Source organism: Schistocerca nitens, chromosome 2, assembly GCF_023898315.1.
Source record: "Schistocerca nitens isolate TAMUIC-IGC-003100 chromosome 2, iqSchNite1.1, whole genome shotgun sequence".
Lineage (NCBI taxonomy): Eukaryota > Metazoa > Arthropoda > Insecta > Orthoptera > Acrididae > Schistocerca > Schistocerca nitens.
The window spans coordinates 964,968,200-964,987,270 of record NC_064615.1 but is presented as its reverse complement, the minus strand read 5'-3'; the positions used below and the strand labels follow the sequence as shown (position 1 = coordinate 964,987,270).

Below are 19,071 nucleotides of genomic sequence, written 5' to 3'. Positions count from 1 at the left end.
ACTACTCAAAGTCTATTGGGTATTTGATTTTGTTCTGCTTTTTCGGGCCTCCTTACCTCTCCTTCTAGCCCAACCTTTGTTCTGCAATTACGTCTTCATCGGGGAGCTTCTCCTCAACATTTTTATTTTGTGCTGAACTGTTTTGTACCCTTCTTGCATACACACGTGTGTCACGTATTTTATAGAGACTGAATGAATATATAAGGTGAGTATTTCTTCTCTTATCAAATTAAATATTACATATCTTCCTGTGAATTAATTTGTTTGTCCCCATTCCACTTATTGCGTTTCCTTGAAATTATATAAAACATAAGTCTGTAAAAAAAAATCGCGTATAGCCTCCTTTGGCTTCCACAACAGCTGGAAGTCTGTTGGGCATTGAGCCCACAACTCGAGCCACAGAACTAGGAGATTCAAGTAACTCATTCCAAGCTTCATGAATTTGCTGATTTGTCGTGCGTTGACAAATGGGTGGTTCTCACTGAAACGGCGTATCTGCTGATCCTGAGCTTGCGTTGTTTTGCGGCGACGGCCATGAGGCCTCCCATTCAAGTTACCACTCTCTTCCTTTCGTCTGATCCACCTGGCTACCGTCGACTTGTGAAGACCCATAGTTCTCGCTATGTCGGCATTTGAAGATCCCTCTGCATGGAGTATTATAGCGCCCTTGTCTGCCTCAGCCAGATGGGCCATTTAGCGTTGACTGAATGATTCGTCGCGGTTAATATTGGCTGCGGAAACAGCGCTGGCAGGAAACAGACTGCCTCCTCCAAGATGGCAGCCGCAACGCAGTGGCCAAGTATGTGTAACACGGAAATCGATGGCATAAAAGACAGATCGCCAGCCCGTGCCCGTGTCATTACATAGTGGAGCAACTTAGAATCTCTAATTTTTCTCAGAAGTGACTGGTCCACTCTTGTCATGTCTTATCCTGATAAATATTACATGAAATGAAATGTTTACGTTTTGCATATGCGGCAGGCCTGACGCAAGAAACATTTCTGAAATATCTGAGGCAACCTGAAGAACACTTCGTGAATATTATCTGTAGAAGGTTACCTTATAAGAAGGAAAACGTGTTTATCCCCGCTCGCCGTGTTTCCAGGTGGCGCAGTTTACTCGGAGGCATACATAATTCTCGCCGGGCGTAAGAAGCGACTCGACGAGCGAGGGGAACTCGCCAAATGTCATAGGCTGATTGTCCCGAAACTTTGCTCAGTGAAGGAGAGGACAAAATAAGCGAACATGTGTTTCGGCTTATCTGCAGACACTCGACCGTTTCCGAGAAAACGACGGTCAAAGTTATCAACGCGCTGTTGCTCTAGTGTAGATACCTTCTGCAGCCGAGAACGCAATTGAAGCGGTGGCTCAGTGGCTACCGTCGTTCCTTCTTAACACTGATTCCCGTGTTCGATACCATATTGGGTTTTTTAATTATTTTATTTTCCTGCCTCTCTATCAGAATTATCTACGAATGTTTTTTTCTAAGTTATGTTGAAATAATGTTGTCATTATTCGCCAATTAACTTTATGTGTAATTAATGAATTAAAAAGTAATAAACGAATGAGACAAGCTGATCTAACATCATCTGGGCTGCCTCATGTATCGTTATAACCAAATATTTTATAAATGTTAATCTACATTCAGATCCGATGATGGCACCTTTAGTGTGTTGAAACCGGTTATCCAGTAAACAATATTTAAGCGATCTTGGCTTCTGAATTATTTCTACAACAGAGTGATCGCCCCACTACGCACTGTGTGTTCCCTTTTTAACTTATTTCTTTACACAGTAAATTAACTGACGAATAACGACAACAGTGTTTCAACATAAATTGGAATAAACATTCGTAGATAATTCAGAGAGTGAGGGGGAAAAAAAGGAAAAACCGGGTTTCGAACTCGCAGCGCAAAGTTCAGAAATCGCTATGGTAGCCGCAGAGCCACCGCTCCAGTTGAATGCTTACCCGCTAAGAGGTGTCTACACTATAGTAACAGCGCATTGAAAACTTTGACCGTCGTTTTCTCAGAAGCGGTAGAGTGTAAGCAGATAAGCCGAGACACGTGTTCGCTTATTTTGTCCCCGCTTTCACTGAGCGAAGTTTCAGCAAGATCGGGGTATTTCCTCGGGAACACAGGAAGAAACCATAGTAATAATGTAATTCAAGGCTCGCAAGAAAAGATTTAAGTGGTCCTTTTTCCCGCACACTGTTAATGAGTGGGACGGTAGAGAAATAACCCTAACCTTCTGCCAGGCACGTAAGTCCGGATTGCCAAGAAATCCTGTTGATGTAGTCATGTAGATGTAACGAAGAAATTATGTTTTAATTACGACATGTGACTTTCATTTGATTTAAACATCGAAGTTGTTTGCTGTTTCAAAATGGTTCAAATGCCTCTGAGCACTATGGGACTCAACTGCTGTGGTCATAAGTCCCCTAGAACTTAGAACTACTTAAACCTAACTAACCTAAGGACATCACACACATCCATGCCCCAGGCAGGATTCGAACCAGCGACCGTAGCAGTCGCACGGTTCCGGACTGCGCGCCTAGAACCGCGAGACCACCGCGGCCGGCTCGTTTGTTGTTTATTTACTTTTTGTTCAATAGTTTCAGGCATATACAAACACCTAGGCGCGTTAAATTGATATTGAAATAAAGCGTCATGCGTGGACCAATAACAATAAATTCCCACCTACTTGTTATAGTACTGCAGTATCTGCCAGCGTCTTCAGAAGTGGTTATCGCATACGAAGTTCCTAGGGTGTTTGTAATGGATATTGCAGACGACTTCGACAAAGTTTGAATGTAGCTTCGTAAAAGTTCCGTGAGCAAACGATCTGAGTTGCTGGCGAATACAGTTTATCCTCACTAGACAGTATATATTATCATTATACATGAGGTGAGTAGGGTTTCGCCGCGTTGCGGTGGCCGAGCGGTTCCAGGCGCTTCAGTGACGAACCGCACGGCTGCTTCAGTCGCAGGTTGGAATTCTACCTCGGGCATAGATGTCTGTGATGCCCTTAGGCTAGCTAGGTTTAAGTAGTTCTAGGTCTAGGGGCTGATGACCTAAGCAGTTAGGTCGCATAGTTCTTGAAGCCATTTTTTGACCTTTCGCGTAAATTTTCTTTACATAAACCGTCGTATCTTTTGATTGCGTTGACATAGAAGCTCACTTTTTTACACCAGCAAGGGACCGGTTACAGCAAGAAGTGCGATACATTTCCGCTTATTATGTCCACCCGTTCTGGAGGTAAACGGGTTTTAAGGGTTGGGTAGACCGATAGACGGTCAAGAAAGTGAGACTAGTAGGGTTCCGTTTTTACCGGTTTAGGTGACGAAATCCTAACAACGAAAACACTGAAGATGAGGGCCGCATAAATAACACCCGCTACTCTTTATTCGAAATGTTCTAGTTGCTGTCGATACATAAGCATATTAGTCGTAGCTACGTTTTCGATCCAAATCACGTTTACAGGAATGCAAATAGAATGTATTTGCCTATACACGTGGTAATTCACATCCCAGTATTAATGCCACCGCGTTTTAGAAGTACGAACATTCTCATTGCTAGCTAGCTTAAGAAACACTTCTGCTAATGAACGTTTTCTGGCTGTGGCGAGTCTAGTGGAGAATTCGAAACAATGCAGAATACGTTTGGCAGCTATGTAGCCGTTTATTTCCTGGGGTGGTGCAGAATTATCCTACAAAATTTACTCTCTAATAACAGTAATTTGTTATTTCGATAATCATCCCGAATGATTGTCGCATAAGTGGTGACATAAAGGAAGAAAATTCATGTTTTTGAGTCCAGAAAGCTCTATGCAACAGAAACTGCAGATTTTCATTTCGAAATTGCCTGCTTGTTCATGTCTGGGGTAATAATAGAGGGCTGTTTGCCTAGGTTGTCTGCTAGCATAGTGAAAGGAAGGTCTGGTTTGTTTTCGGTTCTAATCTCTATGGAGGCAGGTAGAATATCAGTAAAGCAATTTTAAGAAATTCTCGCGCACCCAATACGTTTTATCGCTACCTTTATTCTGTACTGGCGCCCTGTGCATGTCAATATGACACTCTTGCAGAATTTCATACATGTTACTGCCTACTTTTTCCGCTTCTGTCAATAATGGAATTGACGTAAGTGTGGCACTGAATGATTTTTAACTGAATTTCGTTATGAATCTTCACGCATTGCTAAATTTGCACACTTTCATGGTAGGTCAGCAACGGTAATCCAGTATGACTGGTCTGAACGTTGACACAGACCGTTTCGCGGCCGAATGCGGATAATATTTTGCTACTTCGTAACGATCTGGGGTTCTTTGTCTTACTGAAACAGTTAAGTCATCTCGATAAGTTGAAATTCATTTTTATTTGTCCAGTTCATACCAATTAGCGTTTGTTCTTTCAGTTCTGTCTTATATTTACGTGTTGTATTTAACACACTAATCAGCATTAATATAGTCTTACAAATTATGGAATACAGTCTAAAAAAGTTCAGATAGTTTGTCAATTTCACGCCTGCGCATAGTATGTTGGTAGCACTTCGTCGCCTTGCCTGTTATGCTGTGTAGCAGACTTTAAAGCCGTGCGGATCAGCATAACGAAAAGGCGAGGGGTCTCGCTCGTTTTGTCCACGACTGTACATTTTTGGACATTTCGTAGCATTACGCTTCTGTGAAGAACATTTTGACTTCTGTTAAGTCAATACTAAGTACGTTTTTGTAATACAATTCTTATACTTTACATAAATGTGTGGCCAAGGTGTAATGATTCATAATATCCCTAATTCTGGAGGCTTCTGAAGATGACTGACTGATCTGTTGAAACTGATAAAGCGAAATAAAAATATCCGTGTAACTGACTTCTGAATTTTATTCTGAAAAATCGAAATCATAAAATCAAAATTGTCTCACCTGAACACAAATTAGTCACCACGGGTAACAGGATAACGATAGCTCCTGAAAGCAAATTTAATTTGCAGACTAACTGCTGATCACTGCTGAACCTGTCGCTCAAAAAATGGTTCAAATGGCTCTGAGGACTATGGGACTTAACATCTATGGTCATCAGTCCCATAGAACTTAGAACCACTTAAACCTAACTAACCTAAGGACATCACACAACACCCAGTCATCACGAGGCAGAGAAAATCCCTGACCCCGCCGGGAATCCTGTCGCTCACACGCAGTTGTACGCTCTGTCCCATACCTATCAAGCTTTCTGGGGATGTTCATCACATAACGGCTATTGAATGATTAAACTGTTACTCTTCTAGTGATGTCCGTTATCAATATTAGTATGAAGTATGATCACTAAAGACAATGAATAACTTCCTGGCAGATTAAAACTGTGTGCCCGACCGAGACTCGAACTCGGGACCTGCAGGAGAGCTTCTGTAAAGTTTGGAAGGTAGGAGACGAGATACTGGCAGAATTAAAGCTGTGAGTACCGGGCGCGAGTCGTGCTTCGGTAGCTCAGATGGTAGAGCACTTGCCCGCGAAAGGCAAAGGTCCCGAGCTCGAGTCTCGGTCGGGCACCCAGTTTTAATCTGCCAGGACGTTTCATATCAGCGCACACTCCGCTGCAGAGTGAAAATCTCATTCTGGAATACACACTTGTGTTCGTTGTGGTATGCAAACGAACAACTTCCGAATTTCGTCATAAGGAATTCTTTGCCTTGCTCATAAAATATGTTGTCATTCCATGAAGACTGTTGCTTTGAGTTTGGTATATCCCATACATTCTCTATGGGTGACAAATCAGGGGATCAGACAGGCCAGTGTAGGATCTGTACATTCCTCGCGGCATTTTTGGTGTGAGCTGCAGTGTGGGTGTGGAATCTCAGCCGGCCGAAGTGGCCGTGCGGTTCTAGGCGCTGCAGTCTGGAACCGCGAGACCGCTACGGTCGCAGGTTCGAATCCTGCCTCGGGCATGGATGTGTGTGATGCCCTTAGGTTAGTTAGGTTTAACTAGTTCTAAGTTCTAGGGGACTAATGACCTCAGAAGTTGAGTCCCATAGTGCTCAGAGCCATTTTTTTGTGGAATCTTAAATTATCCTACTGTAATGGGACATTTGGTGTAATGGTTATGAGGGGTGTGACCGCAGTTACTAATGGACATTTTGCGTCCCTTGAATTGTAATCATCATATCCAACAGCTCCCCACACCACGATTTTAGGAAATGAAGTGATCGCATGACGTCATTGGCTGGGAAACCCCAATATGGGACTGTCTGGCCGCCTGGTGCAAGTCTTTCTATGTGAAGCCATTTTACTGTCGATGAAGACGACATGAAGAGATTGGAGCAACAGAACTACCCAGTTCCCCAGCGAAGAAAAACTCTGACTCGATGTCCTGTGGTCTAGAGGCAGCTACGGACATAATTCCAGGAGATGGAGAGGTACGGGCCTCGAGAAACGCTACTTCATCCGACCTTGCACCAGATCACACGGTTGCGTCGATTTAAATGCCACAAACAGAAACAACACTCTTCGTTTAAAGTCACAGAATGCCATTAAGTGCAGCAGGTGACCCTTGCTCTACATCACGCAAGTCTCTGTTGTCTATGGTCTCATAGTGTCAGCGGTAAATGTCGCGTGACAACTCGAGACCTCAACCCAGCTTCCAGCAATCTATTCACGACCATTCGCGGTGACCCTCTGCCTGTAATCTCTTTCCAGATTTTATCTGTCGTCAAACGTCTAATGGCCAGGTGACCTTTTCGCACTGTAGTCCTGAATTCATCCTGTCAGCACTCGTTTTGCAGTCACTCCGCTACAACCAGATGAGTGTTGCATCTGCCTGGAACTGGTATCCATCGTTAATATCAGTAAGATAAGTGGCTCTCACGGCCACTAACACACTCTTGTATTCGTTGTGACGTTGGAGAAAACAGGCTCCGGGTGTTATTTTGATGAATCTCTTGCAAACCTTAAAAGCCTGACGTGTCAGTTCATAAAGATCGCTGGCCAATAATTATACCTTTTGCATAGCCTGAAAATAGTAACATCTGGTTGGGTAGGAGCTCTGGCCACGCTGTGTTGCGATCTCCAGCAGAAAATTTCCAGCTAAGTTAGACACACTCAATATCCATAATGCACACACCATGAAATTTCAGTCAGACTAGTCAATAGACATGGAAATACTGCGGTACCAGTTCTGGCTCCGGCGGTACATACAGTACACAGCCATACACAGGCAGGCCGCCACGCAGCAAGGCCAGTCCAGTGTGGCGCTACATAATGATGGTCAAACGCCACTGAGTGCGCACATATTCCTATTCATCTGCCATAGTTATGGCCAAATGCAATATAAGACGCTAATAACACTAATGAGGAGGTACAGCATAGAATTGGGAAGGAAAGCAATTTGTGGCCTAACTCGACTAAAAGAAGGGATCGGTTGATAGCACACATTCCATGACACAAAAGGATCACCAGTTTAGTGTTGGAGGGAAGTATGGGGATAAAAATCAGGACCAAGAGATCGTTATTCGGGGATGAAGAGGCTTGCACAGCATAGAGTATGATGAAGAGCGGCATCAAACCAATCTTCGGACTGAAGATCACAACAACAACAACATGAGTTACTATAAACTGTTTCAGTTCTAATTTGAATCTATCGAAATCTTTAATTTTCTTTATATAACAAGATATGAACTAAAGGGTAGTTAGCACATACTTGTATTATTATTATTTTTCTGTGCCCTGTGAAGATGATCCACTCAACCAACCTCCAGCACATGATACGTTACAGATTGAAAGGTGTATCCAATCATACTCTACCTGAGGGCTCCATTCTCTCCCATTTATTTCTTCTACACTGTTGATGTGCCCAAACCGCCTCCACCAGTCTACCTCCTACAGTAAGCTGAAAACTCCACTATCTTTGCCCTCTATCCTAGACCGAGCGAGGTGGCGCAGTGGTTAGCACACTGGACTCGCATTCAGGAGGACGACGGTTCAATCCCGTCTCCGGCCATCCTGATTTAGGTTTTCCGTGATTTCCCTAAATCGTTTCAGGCAAATGCCGGGATGGTTCCTTTGAAAGGGCACGGCCGATTTCCTTCCCAATCCTTCCCTAACCCGAGCTTGCGCTCCGTCTCTCATGACCTCGTTGTCGACGGGACGTTAAACACTAACCACCACCACCACCCTCTATCCTACACTCCATAAATCCAAAAAATCTCTCCAAGTCCACCTCAGTTTGCCTTCTGGTGCAACCAATGCCTCCTCAAGGTCAGTCCTTTCAAAAAAAAAAACAGGCAGTACGTGTAAGACAAACCAGCTACACCTTCCACCATCCAAGACATACCTTACCATTTATGACTGTCCTATCCAGTTAATTAATAAACTAAAATATCTTGGACTAACTATCGACCGGCGGCTGACATGGAAACCTCACCTATGATTCATCCAACAGAAAACCCACAATAGAGTAAAACCACTAAAACTATTAGCATGCCGAGCTTGAGGACTGCACCCTTTCACTGTACTTCACACCTGCCTCAGTTCTGTATACCCTTCAGATCCTTAAACGTCATGCACTCTGCCTAACTTCCCGCATCTGTTTACCTTGCCTCACGAGTATCCTTCACCATTTAATTAATTTACCGCCTCTCCTCACTCACATTCAACACCTCTAAACAATCTGCACCATCTGCAAAACTTCACTCCAATAAACCAATGGTGCCTCTACCGACACATCCATCTCTCCATCCCAGACCATGAACTCTGTGGTGACATTTATCCATCCTACTAACTTCACGCCGCCAAGCCCGCCTCATCAGGGCTTCCTTTCTCTCCCCTTTCGATATTTCCCTACCCATTTTCTTCTTCTCCCCTTCGTTCCCTATCACCTTTTATTCTTTAAAGTACAGCCTCTCTGATACGCCCATCCACTCCCCCCTTCTTCATCTCCCAATAGCCCCATCGACACTACGCACCTGTCCACCATCTTTCTACCACCGCCCTCCTAACCTCCACAACAACCAAATTATGCTGCTTTAACGACAGCCTGCCTATCCCATGACAGATTCCACCAGTTATAGTGACATTGAATTGTTTCTTTTTAACATCAGTGTTTTATATAATGTTTTAAATGTTTTTAAAATTTGTTCTTCTTGTCTTTAGTTTTTCCTTTTATTATTACTGATTTTAACTAAAGCCGACCGAACTTATGTTTCTTACATATAAAATCATTCATTTTACCTCAACTTTAAAAACTTTTAATTCTTTGTAAATACACTCCTGGAAATTGAAATAACAACACCGTGAATTCATTGTCCCAGGAAGGGGAAACTTTATTGACACATTCCTGGGGTCAGATACATCACATGATCACACTGACAGAACCACAGGCACATAGACACAGGCAACAGAGCATGCACAATGTCGGCACTAGTACAGTGTATATCCACCTCTCGCAGCAATGCAGGCTGCTATTCTCCCATGGAGACGATCGTAGAGATGCTGGATGTAGTCCTGTGGAACGGCTTGCCATGCCATTTCCACCTGGCGCCTCAGTTGGACCAGCGTTCGTGCTGGACGTGCAGACCGCGTGAGACGACGCTTCATCCAGTCCCAAACATGCTCAATGGGGGACAGATCCGGAGATCTTGCTGGCCAGGGTAGTTGACTTACACCTTCTAGAGCACGTTGGGTGGCACGGGATACATGCGGACGTGCATTGTCCTGTTGGAACAGCAAGTTCCCTTGCCGGTCTAGGAATGGTAGAACGATGGGTTCGATGACGGTTTGGATGTACCGTGCACTATTCAGTGTCCCCTCGACGATCACCAGTGGTGTACGGCCAGTGTAGGAGATCGCTCCCCACACCATGATGCCGGGTGTTGGCCCTGTGTGCCTCGGTCGTATGCAGTCCTGATTGTGGCGCTCACCTGCACGGCGCCAAACACGCATACGACCATCATTGGCACCAAGGCAGAAGCGACTCTCATCGCTGAAGACGACACGTCTCCATTCGTCCCTCCATTCACGCCTGTCGCGACACCACTGGAGGCGGGCTGCACGATGTTGGGGCGTGAGCAGAAGACGGCCTAACGGTGTGCGGGACCGTAGCCCAGCTTCATGGAGACGGTTGCGAATGGTCCTCTCCGATACCCCAGGAGCAACAGTGTCCCTAATTTGCTGGGAAGTGGCGGTGCGGTCCCCTACGGCACTGCGTAGGATCCTACGGTCTTGGCGTGCATCCGTGCGTCGCTGCGGTCCGGTCCCAGATCGACGGGCACGTGCACCTTCCGCCGACCACTGGCGACAACATCGATGTACTGTGGAGACCTCACGCCCCACGTGTTGAGCAATTCGGCGGTACGTCCACCCGGGCTCCCGCATGCCCACTATACGCCCTCGCTCAAAGTCCGTCAACTGCACATACGGTTCACGTCCACGCTGTCGCGGCATGCTACCAGTGTTAAAGACTGCGATGGAGCTCCGTATGCCACGGCAAACTGGCTGACACTGACGGCGGCGGTGCACAAATGCTGCGCAGCTAGCGCCATTCGACGGCCAACACCGCGGTTCCTGGTGTGTCCGCTGTGCCGTGCGTGTGATCATTGCTTGTACAGCCCTCTCGCAGTGTCCGGAGCAAGTATGGTGGGTCTGACACACCGGTGTCAATGTGTTCTTTTTTCCAATCCCAGGAGTGTATCTCCCCTTTATGTTAGTGTTTATTCTCTTCTCAGTTAGCTTTTACCTGTCCTTTGGCTGAAGAGCAGGTTCAATGCAGCGCTGACTGCCAGAGGTAGTATGAAATAACATCACACACGTGCTTACATCCAAGATTCGCATAGAATATTTACGTTAGTTGTACATTTAACTGGTAAATGATGGCTAATTCACCTGCATACCGTAACAATGAATACTATATGTCTACACAGTGAAACATCACCCGCTGGCCCGCATCTCGTGGTCGTGCGGTAGCGTTCTCGCTTCCCACGCCCGGGTTCCCGGGTTAGATTCCCGGCGGGGTCAGGGATTTTCTCTGGCTCGTGATGGCTGGGTGTTGTGTGATGTCCTTAGGTTAGTTAGGTTTAAGTAGTTCTAAGTTCTAGGGGACTGATGACCATAGATGGTAAGTCCCATAGTCCTCAGAGCCATTTGAACCATTTTTTTCACCCGCTGGGAGTAGTTTCGCCACTCTGGTGGAAATTAGTATCCGCAAAGCATCAAGAACTGCGGCAATTCGATGGCAGCCGAGAATGACGTGGTCGGTATACAAGCTTATGTCACAATCACACGGGGAGGGGGGGGGGGGGGGGGATTCAATGAGTTGTAACTGATAGAGGTGCAATCGGAACGGCCCGCGATTAAAGCAGAGGCAAAACATGATAACCAGGAACTTTCTGTGGTTAATATCAAAGCAGTCCCACGGTCGTGCAAGCATACTTGGTAGTATACTGAGGCGACAGAAGTCGTGCTACATCTCATAATAGCGCGTCGGACCTCCTTTTGCGCCGGCCGTTGTGGCCGAGCGGTTCTTCGCGCTTCTGTCTGGAACCGCACTGCTCCTACGGTCGCAGGTTCGAATCCTGCCTCGGGTATGGACGTGTGTGATGCCCTTAGGTTAGTTAGGTTTAAGTAGTTCTAAGTCTAGGAGACTGATGACCTCAGATGTTAAGTCCCATAGTGCTTGGAGCCATTTGAGCCTCCTTTTTCCCGGCGTAGTGCAGCAACAAGTCGTTGGAATCCCTTACAGAAATACTGAACCATCCTGCGTCTATAGCAGTCAGTAATTGCGAATGTGTTGCCGGTGCAGAAGTTTGTGCACGAACTGACCTCTCGATTATGTACCATAAATGTACGATGGGATTCATGTCGGGCCCTCTGGGTGGCTAAATCATTCACTCTAGTTGTCTAGAACGTTCTTCAAATAAATCACGAACAACTGTGGCCCCATGAGATGACCTTTTGTCATCCATAAAAATTCCATCGTTTGGGAATATGAATTCCATGAATGGCGGTAGATGGTCTCCAAGTTGCCTAACATAACAATTTGAAGTAAAGGATTCGTTCAGTTGGACCAGAGGACCCTGTCCACTCCATGCAAACACAGCTCGAACCATTACGGAGCCACTACCAGTTTCCACGTTGCCTTGTTGACAGTCTGGTTCTATGGCTTCAGCGCCATCTTCAAACTCTACCATCAGTTGATACGAACTGGAACCGGGACTCATCTGACCAGGCCACCGTTTTCCAGTCGCCTGGGGTTCAACGGATACGCTCACGAGCCCAGGAGAGGCGCTGCAGGCGATGTCGTGCTGTTACCAAAGACACTCGCGTCAGTCGTTTGCTGCCATAGCCTATTAACGCCAAATTTCTTCGCACTCTCCTGATGGATACGTTCCTTATACGTCCTACATCGATATATGTTGTAACGTATTACTATCTTTACGACGTTTCTCAACGAGTCATATTCGTTATCTCGCATTTCTAGCTGCTTCTCTCACACAAATACTGATAAAAATACAGAAATTCAGGGTCGGCACCAGCCCAAGCCGTTCCTAACCATTCACAAAAAAACGGAGTTAAAATTATTCATTTAATTACTTTAGTAATTTAATTACAAGTATGCAAATTTCTTTAAGTAGCCAGATAAATATCACTCCATGTCGTGTATGAAGCAACTTCATTAATTCAGGATTGGAAATCGGAATAAGTGGGTAAGATCAACACCACAGAATTTATCTTTCACGTAAATTATTTATTGTATCTAAGTATTTGGTTGCACAACCTAAAAACACATAACTGGTGCCTGATTAGAAATATTTAAGTAAGAATTACGTGAGAATGTAACAGAGCACAATTTAACTACAGCAAGAAGAAACACAGAAAACGGGGGTGTGAGACAATGATACTGTCATCTCCTTTGCATTCATACCATAAAAATATCTCAGTGAGATTCGCATAACGATTCTACGCATGCACTATTCTGGACGGAGGTTTAACCAATGCTCGAGGTTGTGTGATAATTATTCAACCTACTAACTGCGTCTGCTGCTTGCAAACAGCCGAACCAAACTGTTGTGCTGCTTTGTGGAAAGCGCACGAAAGAACAGATATTCTTGCATAAATTATAGCTCATTAAACAAGAAAACTGTTAAAATAAAGCCTATTGCGGTGCCGTGGTGGACCAGAAGGCTCAGTGATTACCGAACACGTGGCACAAAATCGATACATAAAGGCAAAAGCAACTTCCACAAAATATAAGATTAAAAACATATTCGCTTCGACACAGTATTACACTCACGTACGGTTGAAGTGATCCTAACCAGCTTTTCCTAATCAGATTTACCGTTTGAAATTCTACTTCATCGTTGTTCAAAATGAACAAAGTTACTTCCACACTTTTAACTCAAACACCCAAAAATCGCCTATTTAAAGCAATATAATTATTGCACATTCGAAAAGATAACTCGCTTCATACGCTTCAGTTAAGCTGAAGTTCTTAAGTATTTCAACAGTTAAACATAACGAAGTTCTAACTCAACCTGCTTCCTATCACCTGAAACCCCCCTCACGAGCTACGATCCGTACTCACCAAGCGTTTACCGAAGAGTGCCGCTTTCTCTTTCGAGATTACCTAGCTCCCAGTGCAGCGGAAGCTACCAGAGGGGTAGCCCTCCGTCACCAACCTCACACACAAAAACAGCCTTCGACTAAGTTGGGTAAACCTCTCCGTTCAGGTATTGGAAACCCAAGTTGGTCATCCTGTGCTCTCCTTCGAACGAGAAGCAACATCGTCTGCTCCCAGCAGACGATGACCAACTCAGCGTTTCCCACAAAACAAAACCGAAACCCCACATTAAAACACACATATAATATTCAATAGGCCTTATTTGAGTGATCAGTCTTTCTGGAAGAGTTCATGAGTTGAGCTAAAATCAGGTAGTAAAGTGAATAAGCCGTACCGAATTCGAGAAGCGTCTTATGACACGACTTCACAGAGACGTTTCAATGTGGTCATTTGACGCAGCGGTGCTTGTCTGTTAGCACTGACAACACTACGCATACGCCGCTGCTCTCGGTCGCTAAGCGAGGGCCATCGACCACTGTGTTGTCCGTGGTGAGAGAGTGCCTGAAATTTGCTATTCTCGGCGCACTATTGACACTGTGTGTCTCGGAATATTGAATTCCCTAACGATTTCGGAAACGGAATGTCCCACGCTTCTAGCTCCAATTACCATTCCGCGTTCAAAGTCTGTTAATTCCAGTAGTGAGGCCATAACCAAGGTCGCCTTTTCACGTGAATGACAGCTCCAACAATGTACTACCCTTTTATACCTTGTGTACGAGGTACTTTTGCCATCCGTATACGTGCAAATTGCTATCCCTGACATTTCAGTGTGCTTAATGGTTGCCCTTTTTTGATACGCCAGACGCCACTCATTGTTCCTCAAGATTTTGATCTGTCATAACATCTCTTGCAGAAGATCCGTGTAAGGAACATGTTCGTACGTCTTTGTCCCATGGTGGATGGCGCTCTTAGAACTTCGAAAATTTCATTGGCCCTGATCCCTTGGTGCCCCTTTATCCACAGCACAGTGATTTTATTTTTCCGACACTGCAGTTCTGCAGTACGGTCCGTAGCCTACTACACCAGGTAACTGTTGGCATTATTAACGATATGATTCCATGTTGCTGTTGTTGCTGTTGTGGTCTTCAGTCCAGACACTGGTTTGATGCAGCTCTCCACGCTACTCTATCCTCTACAAGCTTCTTCATCTCCCAGTACATACTGCAACCTACATCCATCTGCATCTGTTTGGTGTATTCATCTCTTGGTCTCCCTCTACGATTTTTACCCTCCACGCTGCCCTCCAGTACTAAAGTGGTGATCCCTTGATGCCTCAGAATATGTCCTACCAACCGATCCCTTCTTGTAGTCAAGTTGTGCCACAAATTTCTCTTCTCCCCAATTCCATTCAGTACCTCCTCATTAGTTATGTGATCTAGCCATCTAATCTTCAGCATTCTTCTGTAGCACCACATTTCTAAAGCTTCTATTCTCTTCGTGTCCAAACTATTTATCGACCACGTTTCACTTCCATACATGGCTACACTCCATATAAATACTTCGACTTCCAGACACTCAAATCTATACTCGATGTTAACAATTTTCTCTTCTTCAGAAACGCATTCCTTGCCATTGCCAGTCTACGTTTTATACCCCCTCTATTTCGACCATCATCAGTTATTTTGCTCCCCAAATGGCAAAACTCATGTACTACTTTAAGCGTCTCATTTCCTAATCTAATACCCTCAGCATCACCCGATTTAATTCGACTACATTACATTATTTTCGTTTTGCTTTTGTTGATGTTCATCTTGTATCCTCCTTTCAAGACACTGTCCATTCCGTTCAGCTGCTCTTCCAGGTCCTTTGCTGTTCCTGACAGAATTACAATGTCATGTGCGAACCTCAAAGTTTTTATTTCTTCTCCATGGATTTTAATTCCTACTCCGAATTTTTCTTTTGTTTCCTTTACTGCTTGCTCAATATACAGATTGAATAACATCGGGGATAGGCTACAACCCTGTCTCACTCCCTTCCCAACCACTGCTTCCCTTTCATGCCCCTCGACTCTTATAACTGCCATCTGCTTTCTGTACAAATTGTAAATAGCGTTTCGCTCCCTGTGTTTTACCCCTGCCACCTTCAGAATTTGAAAGAGAGTATTCCAATCAACATTGTCAAAAGCTTTCTGTAAGTCTACAAATGCTAGAAACGTGGGTTTGCCTTTCCTTAATCTTTCTTCTAAGATAAGTCGTAGGGTCAGTATTGCCTCTCGTGTTCCAACATTTCTACGGAATCCAAACTGATCTTCCCCGAGGTCGGCTTCTACCAGTTTTTCCATTCGTCTGTAAAGTATTCGAGTCAGTATTTTGCAGCCGTGGTTTATGAAACTGATAGTTCGGTAATTTTCACATGTCAACACCTACTTTCTTTGGGATTAGAATTATTATATTCTTCTTGAAGTCTGAGGGTATTTCGCCTGTCTCATACATCTCGCTCACCAGATGTTAGAGTTTTGTGAGGGCTGGCTCTCCCAAGGCTATCAGTAGTTGTAATGGAATGTTGTCTACTCCCGAGGCCTTGTTTCAACTTAGCTCTTTCAGTGCTCTTCACGCAGTATCATATCTCCCATTTCATCTTCATCTACATCCTCTTCTATTTCCATAATATTGTCCTCAAGAACATCACCCTTTACTTATTTAAATTCAGGAGGTGTTGGCGTGAATAGCGCTAAGCAATGTCGTGGTAGGTAGATTAATGTTAATACCGCTATATACTCCTTCCACCTTTCTGCTTTCCCTTCTTTGCTTAGAATTGGGTTTCCATTTGAACTCTTGATATTCATGAAAGTGGTTCTCTTTTCTCCAAAGGTCTCTTTAATTTTCCTGTAGGCATTATCTATCTTACCCCTAGTGATATACGCCTCTACACATTTGTCCTCTAGCCATCCCTGCTTAGCCATTTTGCTCTTCCTGTCGATCTCATTTTTGAGACGTTTGTATTCCTTTTTGCCATTCCATATGAACGAAAATGCTCCTCGCGAGTGTGCCATAATGAAGACTGTGTGCTCATCTTAGCCATTAGAATATTCAAGCCCTCCTTGTATTCCAGTGAGATCCGCTGTAAATACCGTGCCTTCGGGAGGAAGTTGGAATTGGTCAGTATGGCGCGTCTGTTCGTCATGAAATGCGCTTCCAATGCCATTTGACGTCTGTGTAAAGACGCTTCGCACATTCCCATTCACTTAAAAAGTCCTTTAAAAGTTGCAGTCCCATATCGCATTCCATATATAGTGTAACCGTTCCAATATCTAAATCAGTTATTGTAATCCTCTAATATAATTATCATGAAAAGATGAACAGTCCATAAATGAACATTAATCCGTCAGTTGCTGATTTAAGCGGACGCACGCCTGCACTAATCATTTGGTGTCTCCAGAGCCACACGGTGTCTTTGTATCCGCCGCAGTGCCAGATTTCACCATCTACTCGTTTAGTTAGTCACCGTCCACCGGCTTCAGGAGAAACCAGTGTTTGTAGTTAGTGAAATGTTAATATCTTTGCCACACCTCAGCCTGAAACTTTAGTTAAATATTATAGACATTTTATTAATAAATTGTTATTAAATGTATCTTAATTTGTGTTGCTCTGTGACGGAGCTGATTAGCGACTGCGTGCTTGACAAGCTACCTCAGTATAGCAGCTACTTTCAGTGGCAGTGGGGTTCTTTGCCTACCACCGCAATGTTGGATGCCAAGCTTATTTGTTGAAAACAACAACCAGTCTGGTAACTTTAGGCCAAGGTGTTCAAGGTGTATCCCTTTACCATAACGTCAGTGTGCGAATGCTGTACGAAAAATACTCTATAGCCATGCATGCTATCGTTCAAGACAAAAATAAGTAATCTTCATCGTAATTTAACTGTCGTCTGCGTACCGCTGTAAACAAGGTGTATGGTGTTAATACTGAATGATTACTAAAAATGTCATACACTCACTCTGTATCTCCTAAAACAGCACGTATACCGTGCAGCACCGTGTCCTTGGTGACGTCACTGTATTTCAGCCATAACCCTATCCCCGCCTGCTGTATTTTGGCAGCGTTGTGATCCTGATCGGAGAAGAACGGGATGACGAGAAACGGGACAGCATGGTACGTGGCTTCATTCATACTCTGAAGACCTCCTTGCGTGACGAAGAGGACCAACTTCGGGTGAGCTGTGAACAGAACAAATAATACCTTACACATGCGAATGAATTTTCACTCTGCAGCGGAGTATGTACTATTTTGATACTTACTGGCAGATTAAAATTGTGTTTCGGACTGGGACTCGAATCCTTTCATGGGAAAGTGCTCGACCGAGTAGCAAAACGTCCCCTGTTCGAATCCCTGTCCGGCATAGAGTTTGTTTGAGAGGAAGTTTAAACACTGCACGTTGTGCGTCCGTAACTACTTTACACTTTTTTAAGAAGAGTAAACGTTAAAGAGCAAACGATAAAGAGAAATAATAACTTCGTTAGTGGTGTGCCAATGGTAAAGAAATACCCGTCAAAGCTTTCAGAATGTCCACAATGATGATATCTCACCTTTTTACTGAGCTACTATTATTCAAGTGGAAGACTGTACAGTGTTCATAGCGATGTTTCTGCTATGTCTGATTTACAGTGTATCGGTGCATTTACATGCGTTTTTTTTTAACCCCCCTCCCCCAGAATTACTGTAAATTGCTTCAAGAAACATAATGAGTAATGTACAGTTGGAAACGATGACAGAGGGGCAAGTGCGAAAAATCATTTTATTAACTGTTTTGTAAAAACCTGTTGAACGTCTACTGCAGAGATCGTCCGAGCGGGCATGCAAAATCGCGGTCCGGGGAGAAGAGTAACAGCGATGTTAACTTTAGGCGCGGTGGATGCGCGGAACAATAGCCATGCATTAACAGGTACCAATACCTAAGGACTACAGATAACACGGACCGTGCACACCCCTATCTTTGCAGTGTTGAGGTTTCGAATCAACATCTAAGTCACGTGACGGAGGACAGAGAGATGATCTTCTGTCATTACGCGTGATGTGAACTGGAGCTGGCAGGCACAGCTTTCCTCATTTACAGCTGAAATCAAGCATTGATTTTAATAACTGAACGAACTGTTGTATTATTATACACATGAAGTAGTAAGTTAACCTAATTTCTGCGAAATTCCTACTAGTAATACGATGGGTATGGTTTCTACATGTGTTCAGGTCAAACGTATTGGCAGTTCTTTCATTTTATATGTGACAGAATTACAGTTCTTCAGTGAATCTTTGTTTTTATTACACTGCGAATCTTCCACAGTTTTCAACGGAATAGAAGACAAAATATCAGTCTGGTAGGCACTATTAGTTTCCTAACGATTCCTCAACAATGCAAAATGCATTGTTATGCTTTTATAAAAAAATGACACCGGTTTCTATCCACAATGTCCTGTTTTTACACAAATAGGCGTTATGACTTGTGCGACATACAGTGACATAAGCCGATAAGTAAAGCAAG

At 44.2% G+C, this 19,071-nt stretch overlaps 1 protein-coding gene across 1 annotated transcript in view; it reads right to left on the bottom strand.

The window, feature by feature from the left end:
* LOC126237287 (UDP-glucosyltransferase 2-like) overlaps positions 1-19,071 on the bottom strand; it is a 115,657-nt gene that overhangs the window by 30,986 nt on the left and 65,600 nt on the right. The window contains exon 6 of the mRNA XM_049947233.1: positions 17,533-17,752. Coding sequence (XP_049803190.1) covers positions 17,533-17,752 — 220 coding nt within the window. The remainder of the gene's footprint in view (positions 1-17,532; positions 17,753-19,071) is intronic.